The sequence below is a fragment of the Haplochromis burtoni genome, unplaced genomic scaffold (assembly GCF_018398535.1).
Source record: "Haplochromis burtoni strain Fernald_Lab_line unplaced genomic scaffold, NCSU_Asbu1 Contig_300, whole genome shotgun sequence".
Lineage (NCBI taxonomy): Eukaryota > Metazoa > Chordata > Actinopteri > Cichliformes > Cichlidae > Haplochromis > Haplochromis burtoni.
This window is the reverse complement of record NW_024582661.1, coordinates 589,380-611,712: the sequence shown is the minus strand read 5'-3', so window position 1 is coordinate 611,712 and position 22,333 is coordinate 589,380. Positions and strand designations below refer to the sequence as shown.

General features: G+C 43.2%; 3 protein-coding genes across 4 annotated transcripts; 2 read left to right on the top strand and 1 right to left on the bottom strand.

The window, feature by feature from the left end:
• The first annotated feature begins 492 nt into the window (after positions 1–492).
• Positions 493–4,476, top strand: zgc:112334 (uncharacterized protein LOC619199 homolog). Its single transcript, XM_005941506.3, has 11 exons — positions 493–632; positions 1,208–1,315; positions 1,407–1,503; positions 1,606–1,740; positions 1,824–2,022; positions 2,099–2,230; positions 2,911–3,010; positions 3,101–3,272; positions 3,373–3,517; positions 3,606–3,660; positions 3,756–4,476. The coding sequence occupies exons 1-11, from the start codon at positions 588–590 to the stop codon at positions 3,897–3,899; spliced, it is 1,332 nt and encodes a 443-aa protein (XP_005941568.1). The 5' UTR covers positions 493–587; the 3' UTR covers positions 3,900–4,476.
• Positions 4,477–5,157: 681 nt separating this feature from the next.
• Positions 5,158–9,801, bottom strand: ndufaf3 (NADH:ubiquinone oxidoreductase complex assembly factor). The gene is made up of 5 exons (XM_005941502.3): positions 9,646–9,801; positions 7,652–7,847; positions 7,475–7,541; positions 6,148–6,248; positions 5,158–6,030 (listed from the first exon to the last, which is right to left on the bottom strand). Exons 1-5 carry the CDS (start codon positions 9,786–9,788, stop codon positions 5,911–5,913), a joined length of 627 nt encoding a protein of 208 aa, XP_005941564.2. The 5' UTR covers positions 9,789–9,801; the 3' UTR covers positions 5,158–5,910.
• A 28-nt stretch (positions 9,802–9,829) lies between these two features.
• On the top strand, positions 9,830–22,169 carry LOC102293727 (NCK-interacting protein with SH3 domain). 2 transcript variants are annotated; one of them, XM_005941505.3, is made up of 13 exons: positions 9,830–10,577; positions 11,422–11,534; positions 11,618–11,828; positions 13,939–14,014; positions 14,151–14,758; positions 17,135–17,305; positions 17,800–17,886; positions 19,154–19,292; positions 19,393–19,473; positions 19,693–19,821; positions 20,020–20,109; positions 20,213–20,385; positions 20,632–22,169. In XM_005941505.3, exons 1-13 carry the CDS (start codon positions 10,407–10,409, stop codon positions 20,854–20,856), a joined length of 2,274 nt encoding a protein of 757 aa, XP_005941567.1. In that variant the 5' UTR covers positions 9,830–10,406; the 3' UTR covers positions 20,857–22,169. The 2 variants fall into 2 exon arrangements, with proteins under 2 accessions (XP_005941567.1, XP_005941566.1); XM_005941504.3 differs by having other exon boundaries at positions 9,831–10,577; positions 14,148–14,758.
• Positions 22,170–22,333: the final 164 nt, after the last annotated feature.

Here is a 22,333-nt window from a genome sequence, read left to right as displayed (position 1 = left end):
TTATATTTTAGTTTTATACAGAACATGAAACTTTATGGACGGATGTTGTTCATAATATGACACCTAGTGGTGATAATCAGAAGTACCTCAAGAATATGCACATTTGTACTTTTTCTCCACCACCTGGCATTTAGTTTCTTTTCAAATTATAACCACGACAGCGTATCATTAATCTAGCTGTTTGTTTGTTGCTTGGTTGTTTTACAGATTGTAATCATATTACAAGAAAGCAGCATACTCTTTTTCCTTCAATAATATAATTTTTAACAAAATAAACAAACAAAAAACTGAAAAACAGACACAGTAATTTGAAAATGTGACTTAGTATCATTACAACAGTGGGATATATTATATGTATAATAATACCTCAATCTGCAGTGACTGAGAAGCTCATAGAGCCAATCTCTCTCTATCACACACACACACACACACTGCATAGATGGATCTTAAGAGGATTATTGCAAAGGGGAACACCAAGCAATTGGTGTCACCTATCATCATCACACCTGTTTCTGTCTTACTACACACAGACCCACACTCATAGACTGTGACAGGCTGCGGAAACAAAGCACTGGTACTCAGTGAGGATGGAGCAAGAATATGATATTATCGTGCTTGGAACTGGACTGAAGGTACGAAATTTATATTTGCTGTAAAATCTAAAATGAAATCATCTCTTTTGAATCTCTCTATATATATGATTCTGTTGGTTATCAGGATTTTATGCCTACTTTATTGTCAGTACAAAGCTTGAACCCCGTGAACTGAGCAGGCCATCTTTTGTCATGTGGTCTGAGGTGGAAATGTTCTGAGCTGACCAAAACCAGAAACCCCGCTGTGAGCAAGATATATATTTTCTGCAAAGTGCTAAAAAAAAAGATGCCTCACAATAACTGCGACCTTACCAAAACAGTTCTCAAGCAGAGGCACAGTCCTTTTACTGAGCACTTGCAATCATGACTTCTTTCATTTCCTCTTTTCACTCTTGATTCAATAAGTGATTAAAGTCTGTAAGTGAGTGGAATTTCTGCCATGTTTTTCTTGCTTTTACTAATGATCCACGTGCAAACTTGTTAAGCTCTTGCTGGCTGCTAAGGAGGATTTATGGCAATTACCTCTTTAGTCTAGTCCTGATCTGTATACCTTAAACTACCAGCTGCTGATTCGGACACATTTGCCCATCTGTTTTCTTCCTCATCTCTTTCAGGAATGCATCCTCTCTGGTTTAATGACTTTAAGTGGGAAAAAGGTTCTCCACATTGATAAGAATCCTTATTATGGAGGAGAGAGTGCATCCATTTCTCCTCTTGAGGAGGTGCAGGCAAACAAATACAAAACTCATGAGCATGCATGCACGTACCTTCATTTGAACACTGATGATAATAAGGTGTTTCCTTTATTTGCAGCTGTACAAGAAGTTTAAGACTCCTGGTCCTCCAAAATCGATGGGCAGAGGGAAAGAGTGGAATGTTGACCTCATCTCCAAATTTTTTCTTTCCACCGGTGAAAGTTTACTGTTTATTGGCAGGTGTTTGTGCAATGTCTTGCTGATTGTTTTGATAGAAATGAGCATGCTTTAATTTTTGGGTGCTGTGGTTTGTGCAGGTCAGATGGTAAAAATCTTGTTGCACACCGAGGTTACTCGGTATCTGGACTTTAAAGTCGTAGAAGGCAGCTACGTATACAAAGGAGGAAAAGTGCACAAAGTCCCCGCCAGTGAAAAAGACGCAGATGCTTCAGGTGCCAAATCAAGTCATTCCACTTTTTAAGACAAGTTTCCAGACGGCCATAGCTTTATAACGCTGAAATATACATATTTTCAGATCTGATGGGCATGTTCGACAAGAGGAGGTTCAAGAAGCTGCTGCTCTTTGCTCTGAACTTTGACATAAGAAACCCTCGCACCCACCATGATGTGGATCCTCACAAAACGACCACAAGGGAATTGTTCCATCGCTACGACCTGGGACTTGATGTCATAGAGTTTATAGGTCACGCCATAGCCTTGCACAACAGTGAGAGGTCAGTTATAGGAACTTAAGTGAAACAACACTGAAAACAGATTAGTAGGCATGATTTAAACCTGCCGTCCTCGCAGTTACCTGGACCGGCCCTGTGTGGAAACCATCAGTCGGATCAGGCTGTACTCCGATTCGCTGTCCTGTCGAAACACCAGTCCGTACCTCTACCCACTGTATGGTCTCGGGGAGATACCACAGGGTTTTGCCAGGTCAGGTTCTCACTAGTTCTTTGATTTATGTTCATCAACAGTTTAATTAGTTTAATTCGACTATTTTAATTCGAGTGCAAAAATCCTAGATATTTGCACTCTAGGATTCAGTGCAAGTATATCATCATCAGCCTCCAGCAAGCATGACCTTTAGTGGATGTTCTTCCACTGAAAGTTAAAAGTGGCCCCTTTTTTAAATTTCCATATTATCAGTCAGTCAGTCAGTCAGTCAGTCAGTCAGTCAGCATGATTCACAATTCAAAATAAATCTTATTTATCATATACCAAGCCCCTCAGTTCATCCTTTAACAAAGGCTTCCTTCCACGTCCCTTTAAGAAAACTTTCTTCTGATTGGTTGCTCCTTGCAAACAAAAGGTTTGAGCTGCAGGTGGGTGGGGCTTATCTTCTCAAAGCTAGAGCTGCGTACCTGAAATGATCACATTAGGGAAATCCAGTCTTAATGACAACATTCAGAGCCAAGAGTGGGAAAAACTTTATAAAACCAAATGTTCAGAGTTGCTGATGTCTTTCTTTTAAACTTTTCTCATTTTTAATGTGAGCATGTGCCATTATAGCACTTTCTAGCACACATAAAGAAAAGCATAATAAAAGCTGTTTAAAGGAAACGTTCAGACATTCATGCTTGCACTTATAAGATCCAGTCCTCTTTGTGTTTCAGACTGAATGCAGAGTATGGAGGAACGTTCCTGCTGAACAGGGCAGTGGATGAAATTGTGATGGATAGTGGCAAAGTGAAAGCTGTGAAATCTGAGGGGAAGGTGGAGTAGACAAAATTAAGCCCTGCAGTCACTGTCCAGGAGGCATTTGTACTCCCACTGATGTGGTCTTTTTTTCTCTCCTTCTAACAGCTGTTCCACTGCAAACAGTTAATCTGTGATCCCAGCTACGTTCCCAATCGAGTGAGGAAGGTGGGGCGTGTCGTTAGGGCGATCTGTTTTCTAAATCATCCAGTTAAACACACTCATGATGTCAGCTCCTGTCAGATCATCATCCCTCAAACTCAGCTTAACAGGAAGTCAGGTACTAAGTTATACTACCACAATATCTAACATGTACAAAGTTGAACCCTCTGACCTGCTCTTCCTGGATTTGCTCCTTTACTACTTCCTCCTCCATGCAGACATTTATATATCTGTAGTGTCCTTTGCGCACAACGTGGCATCAGATGGGATGTACATCGCCACAGTCAGCACAACTGCAGAAACCACCAACCCAGAGAAAGAACTGCAGCCAGGACTCGAGCTCCTCGAACCCATCGTGCACAAGTTAGTGACACTCTGAAGACTTAAATCTGACAGTTTGTGTTTTTGTGGTGTGATTTAATTCAGTGCAATTCCTTCTTGTTGAATTCAGATTTGTGTCTGTCAGCAATCTGCTAGTTCCAAATGAAGATGGAAAAAAGAGTCAGGTAATGATGGGGTTTCCCCAAAACTAAAGCGATGACACGACTGAAAATAGGATGGTGGCCTTAATTTTTTTTTAAAATCTCTTCTGTCCTTTTAGATATTTGTGTCCCGCTCGTATGATGCAACAAACCACTTTGAGACTGAGTGTGAGGACATCAAAGACATGTACCAGCGACTCACAGGGACAGAGCTCAGCTTTGCAGGATCCAGGCACCAGTCTCATAACTCTGATGACGACTGAGGACAGCTTGATGTCAGCAGCTGGGAGGCCGTAAATGTATGTGGTGTATAATCATCATTCATGGATGATTATATGCCACAGCTGTAAAGCAGAGGGTGTGATGTAGGGTGTAGACTGAACAGAGAGTGTGCTACGTAACTGCCTGACGTCTCTTTTGCCTCTTAATTTGTTTGCTGTAATTTCTCTCTCGTGTGAAAATCTGCTAAATAATGATGTTGCTACTTTGTTATGAGAGAAGGTAATACATCAATATGACTTTTCTGCTGGATAGTTTTTACATCGGTTGTTTACACCAGAGTGAAACTTTTTTTTATTTTATATTACTTATCAGGTTATATTGACTAAAAAACAGAAAATGTTGTGAAAGTATTGAATGTAGTGTCTACCTTCACATTCAATGTTTGTTTGCTCTTCAAATTCACTTATGTATGGCTGAATAATTTCTGCATAAGGAAAAGAGGTCGCCTAACTGGATGTCAATCAATCAATCAAGGCTTTATTCGCCACATGCAGGTTGCCCTGCAGTGAAATGGCCTTACACACACACACACACAACACAGACATCACATGGGGATACAGGTCAGAGATCGGTAGCGTTACAGAAAAAAAACAAACAAAAAAAAAACAAACAAAAAAAAAACCACTGAAATATACACTACAATAGGAAAGTACAAGAGGGAAAAAAAAGAGACCTCTACTCATGCTGGGCTCCTGGGAGGACAGCATGAGAACAGGAGAAGAAAAACCTCCTCTGCACAAAAAGCACATAAATGTCCACAGCACAACATTATGGAACATGTGACAAGCAACGGGGATGGGTAACTTTAACCAAAGTTAAAGTTAATTAGATAGATTTTTTTTTAAAGTGTTGATCAGTGAGAGTGTTTATGAGCTGCAACATGCACCTTGTGAGCGATGAGGGTTTAAAGTGTTCAGCCTGACGCTGGGCATCTTCACCGAGACAGATGATTAGCGATGAATCACACTGATGTGTAAAGGATTACTGGACTCTCTTATCTGTGGGGCTTATGTGTGAGAAGGACAAAGCCAATAAATTAGATGCTGCACAAACAGCTTGTCAGCGGCAGCGTGCTGGATGCAGAGGACGGACAGACGCACGGAGTAAAGAGGCTTATCCAAATGAAGGACACTGGCCACCAGCACCTCTGGTAGCCACATTAAAATTATTTCTCTAACAAACGATCCCCTTTAACTGCTGCCCAGATCACATTCAAAATGAAAACACTGCATGCTGAGGTGATCTTACTACTGATTTATTGTAAACAATAAAAATACATTACACTTATGCTGCGGTAAAGCATTTATATTTTTATACAAGCAAAACTTGTGTTTATATATAAGAACATGCTTACACTTTATTACAGTCTAATTCTGGTTTCCTTGACTTGAGTCTTCTTTTAAACTCATGCACACAGAGCTATAAGCAGCTATAAGCAGAATTACAACGGTGATGTGAGACATTTTTATGTGCAACCACATGCTGGCTGAAATGTGTGACAGGAAACCCAAAATCAGCATTCACTGGTACACAAACCTCACAGAGATCACTGAGTCAAGGTGGCTGCTACTGTGCTCGTTTACAGCTCTGTATTTATAGACTGTCAGATAGTTATGTTACACTGGGCCTTTGTGCAGCCCTCAGCTGTACGAATTAAGCTTTTAGCATTTTAGCTCCTCACCCTTGAGCTAGCTTCTCCTGACTGGCTGATCCTTCCAAACAGGTTTGAACAGCCAGAGGTGTGCGCCTTAGATGACCACATTAAAGGTATCAGCTCCCACTGACATCACCCAGAGACAAAGTTTAAAAAGAAGTTTTAAATGAACATCTTCTGGTACGACACTATAAATGTCAGGAAAAGCGTAAAAGAGTCACTTAACTTTGTCTATAAGGAAATAAGTGTTGTAATAAAGTGTTGGAGCTTGTTACTACTGGAGTTTTGTGCACAGGCAGATCATCAGTGAATTGCTGACCATTTGTAGTGATCACCTTCTACATGTTGTTGTTGTTCCCAAGGACTTCAAGTGCTGTGCTGGGTGATGGAGGGATTAGGCCTGCGGCTACAATTCTTCGCTCGCTCATTAGGAAGTTGAAGGTTGCACACGCGTTTGGCTGCAAATCAGAATAAATGAATGAAAAAAGACATAAAAAGAGACAATAAGAAGTATTCCAGTGTCTGTTAGCTCATGCCATGCTGTCAGAAAGAGAACAGGATCACTTGTATTTTACCGTGTCCTGCACCTCCACAGAGATGCCTTTACTCTTCAGAAGTGCGAGCACCGAGGGGTTGATTCGTTCCAGTCGTGCGCCTGTGCCCAGCACGAGAATCTCTTCACAAACCAGGAAGAACAGACAATGAGGCAGATAACATTAACAATAACATTTCAGTGGACACATAGAAGAGAGTGGACACTCTGGCAAGGACATTAATGTACCTCACTCAGTGGAACACAAATGATTCTCAAGACTGAGCTGAAACAGACTGAGCGCGCTCGCTGCCCGACTGTTAAAACAGGCAGACACATGAACAGACGTTTGCCAAAAGAGAAGCGACTGTGCCAACAGTGTGGTGGAGCCATTATACAAACGGAGCTGCACTTTCTCACTGCCACTGCTCAGTTCCTCACACTTTCACAAGTCCACATACAGAGTGTTGGTGGTGCTGACTAATGAGCCAGAGCAGACTTTCAAGACGGGAACCATGACAGATAACCCAGCAAATGCTTTGGTTTTTTTAATAACTGTGGACCAACTCACTTTTCTCAGTATTTAGTTTTGGTTAAAAACTAGCTTAGAAAAAAAAAATCAAACAAAGAAAACATCTGCTAGTTCTGCTTTGACACTGTTGGTCATAACATTTTAATTCAAAGCCTTCATGATGCAGATGGTTTAATAGGTCTGGTCCTCGATTGGTTTTCATCACAATAATGAATCTTACCTTACAATACAAAGTGACCTGAGTCAACTGTTGTCGTTGTTGACTGTAGAAATAAAATTGAATTGTACTGAATCACACCTCCAAAAAAACTCCAAAAGTAAAAATTAATCAGGGGTTCCTCAGGGGTCTGCCCTTGGTTCTTTACCTCTTTAACCTTTAAATGTTCCTGTATGGTTCCATCTTTAAAGAAGACAGAATATATATTCTTATGCAGATGATACATGGTTCTACCTATCATTTCACATTGATGATCATTTTACTCTGAAAAATTACTGGATGTTTAGAACATTTTAGAACTAAGCAGACCAGACAGAGATATTTGTTGTTGGTTCAGAAAGTCAGAGACAGAAGATTTGTTCACATGAATCAACTCTGTCTCTGAAAGACCTCGAACAAGTCAGAAACCATGGCATCACTTTGCAGTGAACTCAGCTTTGATAATCAAGGTTACCAGAACTGCTTTGTACCACTTAAAAAACTCTCATCTTTAACTGAATCTGTGAAATCGGTCCATACTTTCATATCAAGCAAGTTAGATTATTGTAATGTTCAATTTGCAGAATTGACAAAATCATCAGTCATCTGTTTAAAGGTCTGCTTTAGTGCGTATATTGGTACCTATTTTTGGTTCAAGCATGTGGAAGAGTGAAACACTTTCTTCTGTGATATCTTTCGAACTTCCAATCTGCCGAGAGAGAAAACACACACATATATAGTTGTTAAAATAAACTACAAAAAAAAGAGAATTTCATAAACTTTCACAAACTGCAAGGACAGACTGGAAAGCACTTTCACCTTCCACTGCAGGATAGCAGGAGGCAGCACGGCACAAGGCCCATACACCCTGTTTCCATCTATATTGAATCCTGCAGAACTGTAGCTGTGGATGAGGACCCCATTGTCTACATCCTTCTGCATGACAGAGACTGTGGTGCGCTGGTACAACTCGTCATCGGAGGGTTCCAGTCTATGAGCTCGGGACAAAAATGGGCTAAAGAAAGACAACAAGACCCCCACAGTAAGTTAGAACCAGAACCATAAACAGTAGCAATTGTTTTCTATAGTACTGAAAAACTGTGGGTGTGAAACAGATAGAAATCTCTGCACTTTGAATTTCAAAAAACAGGCTGCACCACAGAGCTGCTGCCCAACGGCCCACTTTACACGCCAACCCACTGATAAGGATGTGAGCCAAAAGCTTTAGGCCTCGTTCTGCAAGCCAGGAGCCAAAATATCTGCTCGTCCAAGGAGCTGCAGCAAATGTTAGCCTGCTGTCACACTTTCTTTCCAGGCTATTCCAGAAAACTGAGCTAGATCAGCACTTCTTTGATTCTGAGCTTCTCTGGTCAGATGGAGTCTCACCAGCGGCTTTTAGCAGTGCGACTGGCAATATAAGCCCGGGAAACAGCATGTATGACAGGTAGGTATGAGATAGTAGTAGATGAGAGGTCTGCTGCCTCTGTTGTGTGGAGTGGAGCGGGTGTGGTGGGTTGTCCACGTGCAGTTTCTTCAGTGACCTCCTGTCGCTCAGTGACTCAGACAGCTCCAGATTCTGACCAATGATGGTTCCAGCCCTGTGAATTTGTTTGTTGGTCCTGCTGGCATATCTGGCACTAATGCTGCCAGCAGACAACAGGCTAAGAGAAGAGCTCCAGCATTCTGTTGCACAAATTGATCGTACCCTTCTTGCACAAAACATCAGTGTTGGTCCTCCATATGATGAACAAACGCAATAAATAAATAAGAATAATCTCAAATTTAAACCTGGATGAACTGCAGTTTAGGTTGATCTAAATTTCCCCATCAGCTGCATAGTTACACTCAAGTCAAGGGGCTTTATTGTCATTTCAATCATGTGTAGTGGTACAATACACAGTGAAGCGAGACAACATTCCTCCAAGACCATGGTGGTACATATAACAGACAATCAATACATGATTACATAAAGTGCAAGTGTGCAAAAATTGCAAAAAAACAAAACAAAGACAGTGCAACACCACCATCATCACATCCCAAAAGTGCTCTAATGGACTGAGATCTGGTAACTGTGATGTTTAAATGATGCTCAGCTGGTACTAGGTGGCCAAAAGTATGCCAGGTTCGACATACTGTGTACTTACAGATGCCTTTCTGCATGCCTCGGCTGCAGTGAGTGGTTATTTGATTTACTGCTGCCTTTCTGTCAACCACAAAGTTGGCCATTCTCCTACAATTCTCCTGCAACCTCTGACAAAAAGAAGGGATTTTCATCCAGAGAACTGCTAGTCAGAGGATTTTTTTTTCTGGACTGTTCTTTGCAAACCTTAGAAACGGCTGTGTGGGAAAATCCCAGTAGACCAGCAGTTTCTGAAATATTCAGACTAGCCTGACAATCTGACACCAAGTCACATTTCCTCGCCATTATAGTGCTCAGGTTCAGGCTTCATGCTGTGTAACTATAAAATATGCTGCCCTGTGATACCATATCAAAGGGTCCTATAAAGCAGTCAGTTCATTCATGACATAAGCTTGCATAATTTCTATTACCTTTTTTTAAATCATTTTAGGCATGACAAACATTAAGCCGCTAAGCTTCTTTAATATAAGGATATGATCTTTTACCTTATATATCACAGTCAAATTAGATTTAGATGGTTTGCGGGATAAAAAAAAACTTCTTAAAGAAACTTGGTGACTACTTGGTGTTGAACAACTAATAACAGTCAAAACAATAGCAGGTTGTATGCTCATAAATACTTTGACACTGTAAGTTAATGAAACGTGAGCCTTAAAACGAAACACTGCCCTACCTCGTGAAAGCGGGCACCGCTCTGGAGGAGAACAGAAAGCCCTGGGTTGATTTCTGAAGGAGAAATCTGGCAAAAACCGCAGCAGTGGCCATGTTAACAGAGAAATGGAGAAATGACCCAACCGGTGGCAGGCTGGGGGACATAAGACAGTGTAACACCAGACACTCGTTTCCGGTGCTGTGTAATGCAAAGTCGAACATCTTTCATTTATTCCTTTTTTGTTTATTCTTTAAAAAACATCGCGTTATCTTGTTTACATCACGCATTTAAGTTAATCAGATGCACAATAATAATAATAATAATACGTACTGAAGGGAAAAAAAAGGGGGAGAGGGCGAAATTAACGGGATAACGGCTAACAGTTGGTTACATACGCATGGAGGTAACTCTTACGTAAAAGTATAGATATTAAAATATTAATGTCATTTTTATTTCCGTTTTTGTCGCCTATATGTCGGGTGTTATCCGTATTTAGCTGAAATTTCAATGAAGTTGATATAAAATAAAATACTAAGTCAGCTCTGTCTTTGATTAAAATGTCTGGGGGGCGTGTTCGGTGGGATGTGACAGCGCCCTCCTACGGTGTTTACGGTAACAGTCGGGTCAGATGATCCGAGCTGCATTGTAAATAGACATGCCTTCGTAGCCGCTTTAAATCATCCCCAGCAAAGCAGATTTCGGCACTCGGGCACTGCTTATCTCCAGATAACCCTTCTCTGTCGTTATCGGGTCGTTTCGCTGTCTTAAAGTGTCATTAAACTATGTACCGGTCTTTGTACGCCTTCCGATCCTCGGAGCCCAACTCGCTGCACTTCGCGGCCGGAGAAAGCTTTTTAATCCTGGAGAGGAGCAACAAACACTGGTGGCTGGGGTCCCACTGCAGCTCGGGGGAAACCGGCTACATCCCCGCCTCGTATATCGAAAAAATCCAGGTAAAAACAATGTTTGCAATGCTCACTTTCCCTCTTTGGTTTCAGTGAATGGCATCAGTGACCGAGCTGCACCCTGGGGTGACGTGAAATCCAGGGAATGCGTAGTAAAGCGGCTGAATTGATGCGATCAGACGGATTCAGTGTACCGCTATATGTGCTGCAGTGCAAGCCATGTTGAGGGTGTCAGGGTGGGGGAATGCATGCTTGCGAAATAATAAGCCATAAATTATTGCAAAGGTTGCAGTATGGAGGGACATGGGGTGGCTTTTTTTCTTCCTGCACTGCAGTTGCTGACTGCGACAGAGAGGAGCTTGCAGGAGGATGGGACAGGAAAAGAGTCAGGAAAGGATGCAATATAAGAGGATGACAAGGGGAAATACTGAGTAAGGATGAGAGATAGAGCAGATTCAAGGCCACCACCTCTGCCACACAGAGCCATTGTTTCTGCTCAGATTAACTAATCTCCTCCTGTGACTGTGTATCATTTTCCTTTTCTGCTCTCTCATTGTTTTCAGAAGTAGCTGTTCCTTCCACATAACTTTGATTCCCTCTCAGTCACACCCAGATGAGCTCAGCAGTCTCCAGACTCATAGTGAACTAGTCAGAGCATGTTATTTAAAAGGAAAAAAAGTGTCTCACAGGAGAGGAGCGCTGACTGTAATTAATGACATTGGCCTGAATGTGCAGCCTCAGTGAGCATGTGTGACTCTGGTTAAAAGGCTGTTTATGTTAGATAATCGTCCCAGTTTGTCTCACCCTCAGAGCCATATGGCTTGCCCGGTTTTGATCATTTTGTATGCCACTTAATATTTCATTGAGTTTATCCCCCGCGTCTCTCTCTCAGGCTCCAGAGCAGGATGAGGTACTGCAGTCCATCGACAGAGCGATCGAAGGAATCCACAATGTGGCCTTAAAGAATGGAGGCAAATACAATCTGGAGCAGCGGGATGTTCTGCAGTGAGTGAAGCTCTTTATGGAGATGGTACAGCTCAGTGTTTCTCTGTGTGCTTTGTTTGAATCGCTGCCCTCCTCTGTCGCAGAAAGCTCATCCATCACAGAAAGGAGACCCTCGCTCGGCGAAGTTCGTCCTCCGCCAGTCACAAACAGGGCCTCCCATCTTCCAGCAGTGAGATATCGCTCAGTCAAACCCCTCCTCCACCCAATGGCCTTAGCAGAGACTATCAACGACAGGGAAGCGTGCCGTTATCAGGAAGCATGGACAGTATGCAAGGACAACAGGGTTTTTATCAGGTAACAAGCAGGTGCAGTTTTTCTTACCTCATGCTCCAATTAATCTGTTAATATAAATGTGAATTATTAACATGAAAAAGCCTCGGTGCATGCAAGAGGTGCAGGGCATGGCAATCAATCTGATATATACATATAAATATTATTGTTTATTATTGTCTGCTCAGCTGTGATGCTGCTCTGGTGCATGTGCTGCGAAAAAGCATTTCTAAACAATGTTCTGAAAAAAAATGAAGAAAAGTTTCATACTGGTGTTTGTGTATCATGCAGCACTGTGCAAAAGTCTTGAGCCACTCCTCATTTCTTTATATTTTGCTTTCAAGATGTCAGACGAAGTTTTTTTAAGTGGTCTTAAGCAATAGTTCTCCAGGCTTTCTGAAGGTCTTTTAGAGTTTCTCTTTGAACATTTGCTGTTTTTTTTAACTTATTTTCAGTTCAATCCTTTTACCTGTAACCTGACTGTGAATCATTCAAGCATACAAAAGGCACCTAACTCACAGGATGAACCACCGTTGTGTCTACATATAACAGACAACACAGGAAAGAACCAGTTAGTGTGTACTTAATAAATATGAGGAAACTGGACAGGTGAAGAATAAAAGAGGAAGTGTCAGGTATTAAAAAAAATCTATCTACAGCTGATGAACAGTATCTGAAAGTCATGGCCAACAGAAATGCAGCAAAGACCTGACACAGTACCCGAACAATGCATCTGGCTCTGCAGTTGATCCATCAAAAATCAGTGGCAACAGCGGAGGGAGCGATGAAGCCAAATTCAGACTCAACATTACTGAAGCTATGTGCGATCATTTTGACAGAATGAAATAAAAGGCAGCCAAAAAGAGCTCTGAATGTCCTTCAAGAAGCCTGGAGAACTATTCCTGAAGACTGCTTAAAGAAACTAGAAGAAAGTTTGACTAAGAGAGTTCAGGCTGTGCTGAAGAGGCGGCTGTGGCTCAGGACGTAGAGCAGGTCTTGTGCTAATAGGAAGGCCGGTGGTTCAGTCTGCATGCCAGATATCCTTGGGCAAGATACTGACCCTGAGTTGCTCTGTTATGCCTTCATGGGAGTATGAATTTGTGTGAATGTCAGACAGAAAGCACTTAACTGTAGAAAAAAGTGCTTGTATGAATGGGTCTGTGAGGCATGTTGTATAAAGCAGTTTGAGAAACTTGCTGTATTAGAACCATGATACCAAATATTGACTTTCAGGTGCATTTCAAGCACATAACGAATGAGGCGTTCCTCAAGACTTTTTGCATTATAATGCGTGTCCCAGTACTGATCTATTTGTGAAAGGCGATGATATTAGCCGGAGTGTAAATGAGTTTTCATGAAGCTCAGACAACAGGTTGATCTGCTCATTGGTTCCTCCACAGCGTGACCTGCTTTCAGTGTCTGTCTTGATTTTATACACAACGTTTTTTTAACCCAACAATTTTTTATTATTTTTGTTAGTATAATTGTAAGTACACTTGGTCGTCTTTGTGATTGTGCCATTAATCTTTTTTAATATGTGCTGTTCAGGTTTCACAAGGGACCTGAAATGTGGGAGCTTTGTTTGTGAGCCCTTTTTTTTTTTTTTTGCTACTAGTTGGTAATTACTGTGACCCATAATTATTTTGTAACAATAGACAACACGTTAATACCAATAAACCGCATTAGTTACTTATTTTTATCATTCCTGCTCCTTTTCTCACGCAGTGCTTCACCATCTGTTCATGGATAGACTTTGCTGTAAACACATTTTTTGTGAGGCATGTCTGCATGTGGCAGCAAAGATGAGCAGCAACGTGAATCTGGATCTTTCTCCTCTGTGGAGAAACGATGAAATGAAGTTAATTTGAGAATAACAATAATCTGTGCACAAAAGAAAATATCACCACATCAAAAAACACATTTTTTAATATCTAATTTTATAGAAAAATAGGAACGCGAATACATTTTTTCTGTGGATATTTTTGAGTGTTTGATGAGATTATTTTATCTTAAAAAGATTAGTTCTCTGAGTTCAATGTTAATGCTGAGCTGTGGAAGTTAAATCTCCATCAGCCAGCTGTGCTCCTCCTGGACCGCGAGATGACATGTTTGTTGTCTCCGTCCCTTCCATCAGGTGCCACCTCAGGCCCGGCGTGCTGCTCCGATCACTCCGCCTCCCCCTGAAAAGCAGAGGAACCACCGGCGTCCAGGTGACTTTAAGCCTTGCACTCGTCACCTAAAAACAGATTACGCTCTCAGTGTTTTCGCTCCTGCAGCTCTATTCTTAGTCATTCCTGTTTGCGCTCTCCTTTCTGTAACTGGAGCTCTCTTCCTCTCTCTCAGCAGAGCCAGAGGTCCCCTCCAGAGTGTCCTCTCTTCCCTCGTCCCCTGCTCCCTCCCTCTCGATCAGCACCACCTCCATAGACACGGGCTCCTCCCTCTCTCCGATCTCCTCTGAAGTCAGTCTGCCAAGTATTTCCAGCACCCCTCCTCCTCCTGTGCCGTCCCGTGTCAAGCCCCCCGGGCCGCCTCCAGACCTGCTGCCCTCTGACTCGTCTCCTCAGCCGGCTCCTGCAAAGAAAAGCCCTGCACCGCAGCCCCCCCAGCCTACCCCACCCTCCCAGCGCAGCACCCCTCCACAGCCTGCTGCTCCTGCTTCTCCTGCTTCTCCTGCTGCTCCTGCTGCTCCTGCTGCTGAGGAGGACCAGCGGGAGCCTGAGTGGCCCGTCGCCCCCCCGTCTGTTGCTGAAAACCCTCCTGGCAGCTCCTCGACCTCTGAGGTGGTTCCCATGACCATTGGAGCTGAACTGATCGAGCTGGTGCGAAAGAACACGGGCTTGAGCTACGAGCTGTCGCGGGTCGCCGTCGGCGTGGTGGTCGCCCATCTGCAGACCACTTTGCCGCAGGCCTCCCCCGCTTTGGAGCAAGTCCTCGTCTCGTTGGTGGAGAGCAAGGTCAGATTTGTTTTCATCACATGGCGTGGCTCCAGCACACTGGCGCCCAGCCAGTTTAAGAGCAGAACGCCGGAGTCGTTTAGAGTTTCAGCTCCCGCTGCATTTAGCAGCGAGGGCAGTTCACACAGGATCACTCACACATCTTTAGATACAAGCGTCACGCTTTTCTGTTTCCACTGCTGTCAGGTGGAGATTGTGGTGGAGTGGGTAATGTGACCCCAAATCCCAGTAGATGCCAACTTGTGGCTCCATCCTGTGTTTACACGCTGACATGTGTGCACACATCCTGTCGAAGAGCTCGAATAGTCTGCGGTCTCATCAGGTTGTTTTAATATGTAAAGCACTCAACTTAGAAGAAGAAGTTCAAACAAAATCAAAATTAGAGTCAGCCACAGTGTTAAACAGCCTGCCTTGTGTTGCTATGGCAACTTCGAACTCTCAGGACGTGAGTAGGGTGCTGTCCTGTGGTGTTTGGCAGCAGATCAGCTGGACTCAAGGGGGTGGAGCCTTCGTGGGTCTGGTTTGTTCTACTCCATGGCTTTGATTGTGATCCTGATTGGGAATTCCAGAAAGCAGGTTTAACAAACTCTGAATCAAACATTTAAATCTGAGATGGGAAACTTGAGTTCTCAGTTCCAGAAAATCTTATCAGTCAACTCAGAGTATGTTCACCCCGAGTTAAGCACATGCAGGATTCACCATGGCAACAGGTAGATGAAGAGCGTCCAATAGAATCCGGTGGAATGTTAATTTGTGCCGATGCGGACCGTGATGAAGAAAGAGCAGGAGCAGAGAAATGATTCAGTGTCAACGCCCAACTTAAATGTTCATGATAGAAGTATTAAAGCCTCGGATATCATTATTCAGCCGAGAGGGACGAAGAACGTGGCAGATGAGACGCAGCTCATGTACCTTTGAAATCAGGAAGACTGATTTTGGTGATTTGTAGTGGAAAGGATCTCAGGGTTTAAAGTAAATATTGTTAGATTTTTTTTTATTGTTCTCAACAGCGTTTAAAATCTTTTCTTCCAGCCTGTCATCTGTTTTATGATGAAATGCTGCCACAAAGGTTCAGACCGCCTGCAGCCTGGATTCAAAGCCCCACTTTAAACCACATTTCTTCCCATTTTAGAGTCTCAGCGCATCAGTGCACAGTCTTGACTCAAATATTTATATAAATTGTAACAAGATGCCATCTGTGAGCTGTGATATGAGCTTTGATGTGGACCGTGTGAGTGAGGAAATGAAACTGAATGTCAGACAGATGTTTCAGGTTCAGCAACGGAGGGGAGGGAGCAGACACAAACCTGCCAGAAAGCTGGTTAGATTCAGAGTTGGCTCAGAGTTAAGTCTCATACTGTGTTTAAAAAAAACAAATTTCACTAAACCTGCTTCCTGGACCAGGACTCACGCCAGTGCCATTACCACGGGAGGGATGGGGGTCAGTGCTGGTAAAATCCAGATAAATACCAGTTTAATTTTGTGGCTCATCAGTTCATGCTGGCTTTAATGCTTTCTTAATGAACTGTGGAGGACAGCCTCTTTATAAAACAACCGTCAATGTGCCCAGCTGTGCTGCCCGCACACATCCAAGATCTTCATCGACTTCATTGGATTCTTCCTTTATGGGTCACCACATCAGGTCATCTGCCTTCCTATCATCCTCCTCTGGCACACCACTGCTCTGCACGTCCTCCTTCGCTGCATCCATGAATCTTCTCTGAGGTCTTCTTCTTTTCTTCAGTGTCTTTTGTATCCATCTCAGCCTTGCCTCCAAACTGCTCGACCTGAGCCGTCCCTCCAATGGACTCGTTTCTAATCCCGCTTAACCTCCAATGAAAATCTTTCAACTCAGCCACCTCTAGGTCCTGTGTGTTTCCGTTAGCGCACATCCAAGATGATTAACACAAACACCAAGAAAAAACTCTGGTCTTCTCCTTTAAAGCTGCTCTGATAAGTGTTTTTATATTTAAGGATGACATAACTAATAATTGTTTGGAGATACGTAATAGTGATGGTTTTCTTTATGTTACAGCAGCAGTGGGGAATAGTTTTTTATTTGGGTGTTTTTAGTCAAAGAGTTCCAGTAAATTCTTTGCTCGTGTGTCTCTGATCAAAAGGAAGAAGGAGGCTTCTCTTTGGAAGGTTTCAAACGCAGTGAAATGATTAGAAAATAAATGTTTTTCTCTCTTCATGGAGACAAGAACATAGAAACATGAGAGCGAAAGCCAGGTGACCTGAAATACAACTCCAGCCGTTCCCTAAACCGAAAACAAAAGTGTTGTTTCGTCTGTCCTTTAGTGTGAGCCTGTGTGTTCGCTGTAACGGGTTAAACAAACGCAGGCGTGTGCTGATGTTTCTTATCCGTCCCTGTAGGACCTGAGTGCGGCGCTGCCACAGGGCCAGGTGTGTCACGATGAACAGCGGCTGGAGGTGATCTTCAGCGACCTCGCCCGTCACCGGGACGACTCCCAGCAGCGTAGCTGGGCGCTTCATGAAGATCACGCTCTCATCGCCTGCTACCTCGAGGAGCTGCTGAAGATACTGGTATGCGTTTCTGTTAAATATGCCAACGGGATTCATTTATAAAACTGTAACAAGCAAGAAGAAGAAGAAGAGCAAACATCTAAGGAAACTGGAAGGAAGTGGATTTGGGTCAGGAGAGGGAAGCTTTTCAATGTGTTTTGACATACCTAGTAGACAGGACTGATCTGTTGTTATGATTGTGATGTGAACATTTCCTCTGATAAGCCTGTGATGCGAACCCAGGACGCGTCCAGATGTTGTGTAGTAAATACCAGACGCGTCTGATGGGATCAGAGCGGCTCAGACGGCTCCCAAATCCAGCGACGCACTTAAAGACTGAATCTGGAACCGCTTCAGGCTGCTGAATGAGCTTTGTTGGCAGTTTGTGCTGAGCCACAGTGGGATGCCCAGATGAGCTGTTAATGGCGCTCCTGCGATGTGTGGGAGTCTGATTGTTTGGGGATTATGAAGTTTCATTGTTATGTAATGTGACTGCCTTTGCTTTGTGTCCTCAGACCGATGCAGATCCAGAGGTGTGTAAGAGGATGTGCAAGGCCAACGACTTTGAGAACGTGCTGTCCCTGGTTTCCTATTATCAGATGGTGAGATGTGATGTGAACACAACAAAGGATTTGATGTTTGACTCAAATAAAAATAAAGCATCAGCCGTAAAATGTCGCGATGCCTCAGAAAGAACTGCGGCAAATATTGTGTGTTTGATATTTTTCATATTTTTGGTAAGAAGTTACACTGAATGTCATCATTTTGGGCTTTTAATTATTTATTTAAACTCTCCTTTTACCAGGATGGAATGATTGTACAGCATACATCTTTAATGGCTTTAAAAAACAAGAACTGGGTTCAACAAGTTTGGATTTATTTTGTATTTTCTCTGAAGGTCAAATGTATAGATACACATCTGTAATCTTTTAATAAGTAGTGCTGAAGGTCCTACAGTGCTTTTTAACTTGAAAAGACCAAGGCCTCATAACGTGATTGTATCATGACTGATACGACTGGTGGTTTCTCTTTGCCTGCGTAAAAATTGATTCGTTTGACAGCGTTCGCTGGATTAACTCAGAACAACGGGAAAACCTTCTAGAGAAACGTTTGATGATCAGCTGTCAAACTTGGTGGTGGTAGCATCACGCTCTGGACTGTTTTGTTTCCAGTGGTATTGGTACATTGCATAAAGTGGATGGAATAACGAAGGAGGACAATATGTCTGTGAAGGTTCTCAGTCATCCGGGTCATCGTAGTCAAAGGATCTTGCAAAGAAAAGCGTCTGGACTTCTTTAAGTTGCTTGAAGACGTTTCACCTCTCATCCGAGAAGCTTCTTCAGTTCGAGAAGAAGGAGGACAACTACCTCCAAATTCTTCAACTTCACCTCAAATCAACAGCTAGATGACTGAAACTTGGACACAACCGGGTTTTCGGACAGGACACTGATCGCTGGTTGTGGCTAAAACAGGCTAGAATTAGTCATGTGGAAAAGCTTCCCAAAGGCCTGACCATAACCCTATTAATCATTTGCTGTACCTAAAGGTTGAGCCCATGCCAGGAACCAACCAGTTTAAATGAACTTTATCAATTCTTCCACGAAGAAGAGCCCAGAGTTGTTCCAGAAGCTTTTTGATGGCTTCCAAAAGTGTCCGGTCTGTGCTGTACAATCATCTGACTCTGGACAAACAGTTCAAAGAAACTATTAAAAGCCCAAAATCAGCACGATGTTCGTGTTTGTGTAGTTGGATATCTGTGTGAAGCATCTGTCAGAGCCGCCCTTGTTCAGCCTGGCTGACCTCAGTCAGAGCTTTACTGTTGTTGTGCGTGTTGTGTGATGATCCGGTCTCGTTGTCGCCTTTGTGCAGGAGCACCGTGTGTCTTTGCGGCTGTTGCTGCTCAAAGTTTTTGGGGCGATGTGCAGCCTGGATGCTGCTCTCATCTCCGCCCTTCTCAACTCCATCCTCCCCATGGAGCTGGCAAGAGATCTTCAGACTGACACACAAGGTGAAAATGTCACTCATTGCAGTTCCTCTTGTTTTATAGTTCAGTTAAAAGTTATCCACGTTTGTCTGATTCACTCATTTTTTTTATGTTTTTCCTTCAGAACACCAGAAGATGTGCTACACAGCTTTGCTGCTAACTATGATATTCTCAATGGGAGAGCAGGTTCCATATCATCACTACGGTATGACCGCTCTCTCATCATTGGATGAATCTGCTGTGTGACACAAAGCAGTGCTTTGAGTTCAGCTTCCTGGCTGTGCTTTTGTCATCATTTCCAGCACATTATGAGAGGCTTATTCAAGCTAAACACATCAAGAAGTTTGACACGTGTGATTTAAAAGCTCAGCCTAAAGGCTATTGTGTGCAGTAATAAAAAACACTGGACTCTCCCTGCTTGCAGAACACTTGAATGCCGAGTTTGTTCAGTTTCTGCTGGGTGTGGTGGAGGACGGGCATCCCTCTGATCCCACAGAGCAGCTGCCTGACATCTTCCTGAACCTCGTGCTTTCCTTCAACCTGCACCACACAGGTGAGAACGGCCTCCACAGATGCTTTTATCAGCGTTTTTGTACAAATCATAGCAGGAACCTGAAGGAGTTGGTTTTATTTGTAATTATAACAAATGGAGCAAGGCCATAATTTCAGTGTTCTCTGGATCATTTTTACCTTGAAATGGGTTTACGTAGAAAGGAGTTTAATAGTTGTGCTGCTTGATTGTGTCAACCAGCTCCCAGCAACAACGTGATCATGAACGAACTGAAGCAGAAAAACGTCAAGATCCTCTCAGAGAAAGTGCTGCTGCTCCTGAACAGAGGCGGTAAAAGAAACTATTTTTGGGAGCATCCTCACTTTTATCCTTCATAAATATTCTTCATGCGTCTTCTTTTTTTTACATTTTTCATGTCCTTTCCCGCCCCCAGACGACCCCGTGTGCATGTTCAAACACACTCCGCCTGCACCGCACTCGGTGCTCAAGTTCCTGCAGGATGTTTTCGCCAGCCGAGAGACTGCTGACATCTTCTACCGCACCGACATGATGGTGATGATCGACATCGCCGTTCGACAGATATCTGACCTTTCACCTGGTGACAAGGTGGGACACTGAAAGCTGCTGATGTAATTAAGTTGCTGATAAGGAAGTGGGCTTTAGTGGGCCACTGTGGCTCTGGAAAGAGAGAGAGGGGTGATTCTGTTGTTTGCTTGTTTGGGTTACGGGATTCAAAGGCAAAATGTTTAAGTCAAACTGTCAAACAAAAGGGGGAAATCATATTTCATGGATGCACTGCAACCATATTTGTCAGGCACATGATTATTTTTCTCCTTGTCCCTCCCTGTGAAGCTGCGGATGGAGTATCTCTCCCTCATGCACTCCATAATGCGCTCGACGGACTACCTCGAGCACCGGCACCGCCTGTCGGATCTGCAGGGGACGCTGCAGAGGATTCTCAGGGAGGAAGAAGATCCCGGCGAGGATGAAGGGAGCGCTACGGCGAAACAGATGGATAAGCTGATCGTGCAGCAGATCTACAAGGAGTTCCCACAGATCTGCGAGAACCAGGACTAACCGGCGCCAGTATCACAAACTGTAGTCTGCTCCCAGCTACTGCGGCGAGGTACGGTAAAGATTAAAAGAGGAAGAGCGGACGTTTGAAGACGACTCGTACCCCGCGCCGGCCCGTGCTGAGAGAAGCCGGTGTTCACTCCAGTGCTGCAGCGTGCGTGGGATGCTGAGTGTTATTTGAATAATGAGTGTGTGAGAGTGTGTGAGTGTTTAAGAAGGAAGAAATCTGACAAATGCACAAAAGGTTTGTGCCATATTTGGTGAATTAGTAAGTGGCCAATCCTTGAAGCTCATCTCAAAGCGAATCCTTAGCAATAATGTCCTTGTGAAGCTTACGTGGACTAACTGCATGCACCTAAAAGTATTGTTGAAATTAACTGACTAATAACCACAGGTAAACTCTATTCTAACCAAACTGACTGCAGTTTACAGATTTATAGCAGGAAGGCAAATCAGTGCTTACGTTAGATGATTTGAGGCCACAGCTTCAGCGTGGAGAGAAAGCTTTGAACCTTTACATGCTTCCCTTTTAGTGGGACCAAACTACTGTGTGTTACTGACAGCGATATTTTCTCCACAGGTCACCGCACTCTTAAAACTGACTTCCTCTTTTATTCATATCCTCCATCCTAATTTAAGACGAGTAGAACAACTTGAGCAAGTTTACTTCTCTGGCGAGAAAAGCACAGTCTGACTCGCACGTTGCCGATACTAAGCTTTTTGCTGATTAAGCTGCCGCTGCTTATTATCGAGTCTCTTCTCGCTCTGGTACTTTCCTCACAGCTTTTCGCTCTGTACCTGCAAAAGCGAAGCTCCTCAAGCATCACGCCTCATCGACCGTTTACGGCTTCTGTGCTGCAGTAAAGCAAAATTCTGACAACTGGCTTGTGAGCTGTGGCAGGAGTGTTATTACATTATCAGTGTTGTTGATTTCCAGTTTCTCATGTTCATACTTAAAGTCAAGAAGAAGAACTGTAATGCAGGGCATTTATTTGATCTCACTGTGGTTTAAATACTTTCATACCTTCCCCCTGATTGTTTTTTTTTTCCCTCCTCTCAACACTGTAGTGATGATGTTGTTCATTATTATCTGATTTTTAATCTCTGGCATTGCTTCTCCTGACACGATCCAGAGGTGATATCAGACTTTTAGTGTGAGTGTTTCATTCTCTGGTTGACTGTGTGTGTCTCTTTACGGTGTATGTGCGTTCCTTTGTGCGCGTGCGAGTGGTGAACGTCCCCATGATTCACTTTGTCTGCAAATGTGCTGCGGCTGTGTTATAATGAAACTAATAAAGCTCTATTTTAACAGTGAACTGTATTTTTGAGAGTGTGATTGCGGGGCAGAATATCCTCATTCACAGTCTTCACTGCACTAACGACACAACAAATGTTGAAGTCAGATTTGGCTGTTTGTTTGTTTTATTCAGAGTTCAGAATCATTTAATTATTGTATTTATTTTATATTTATTGTATTCAA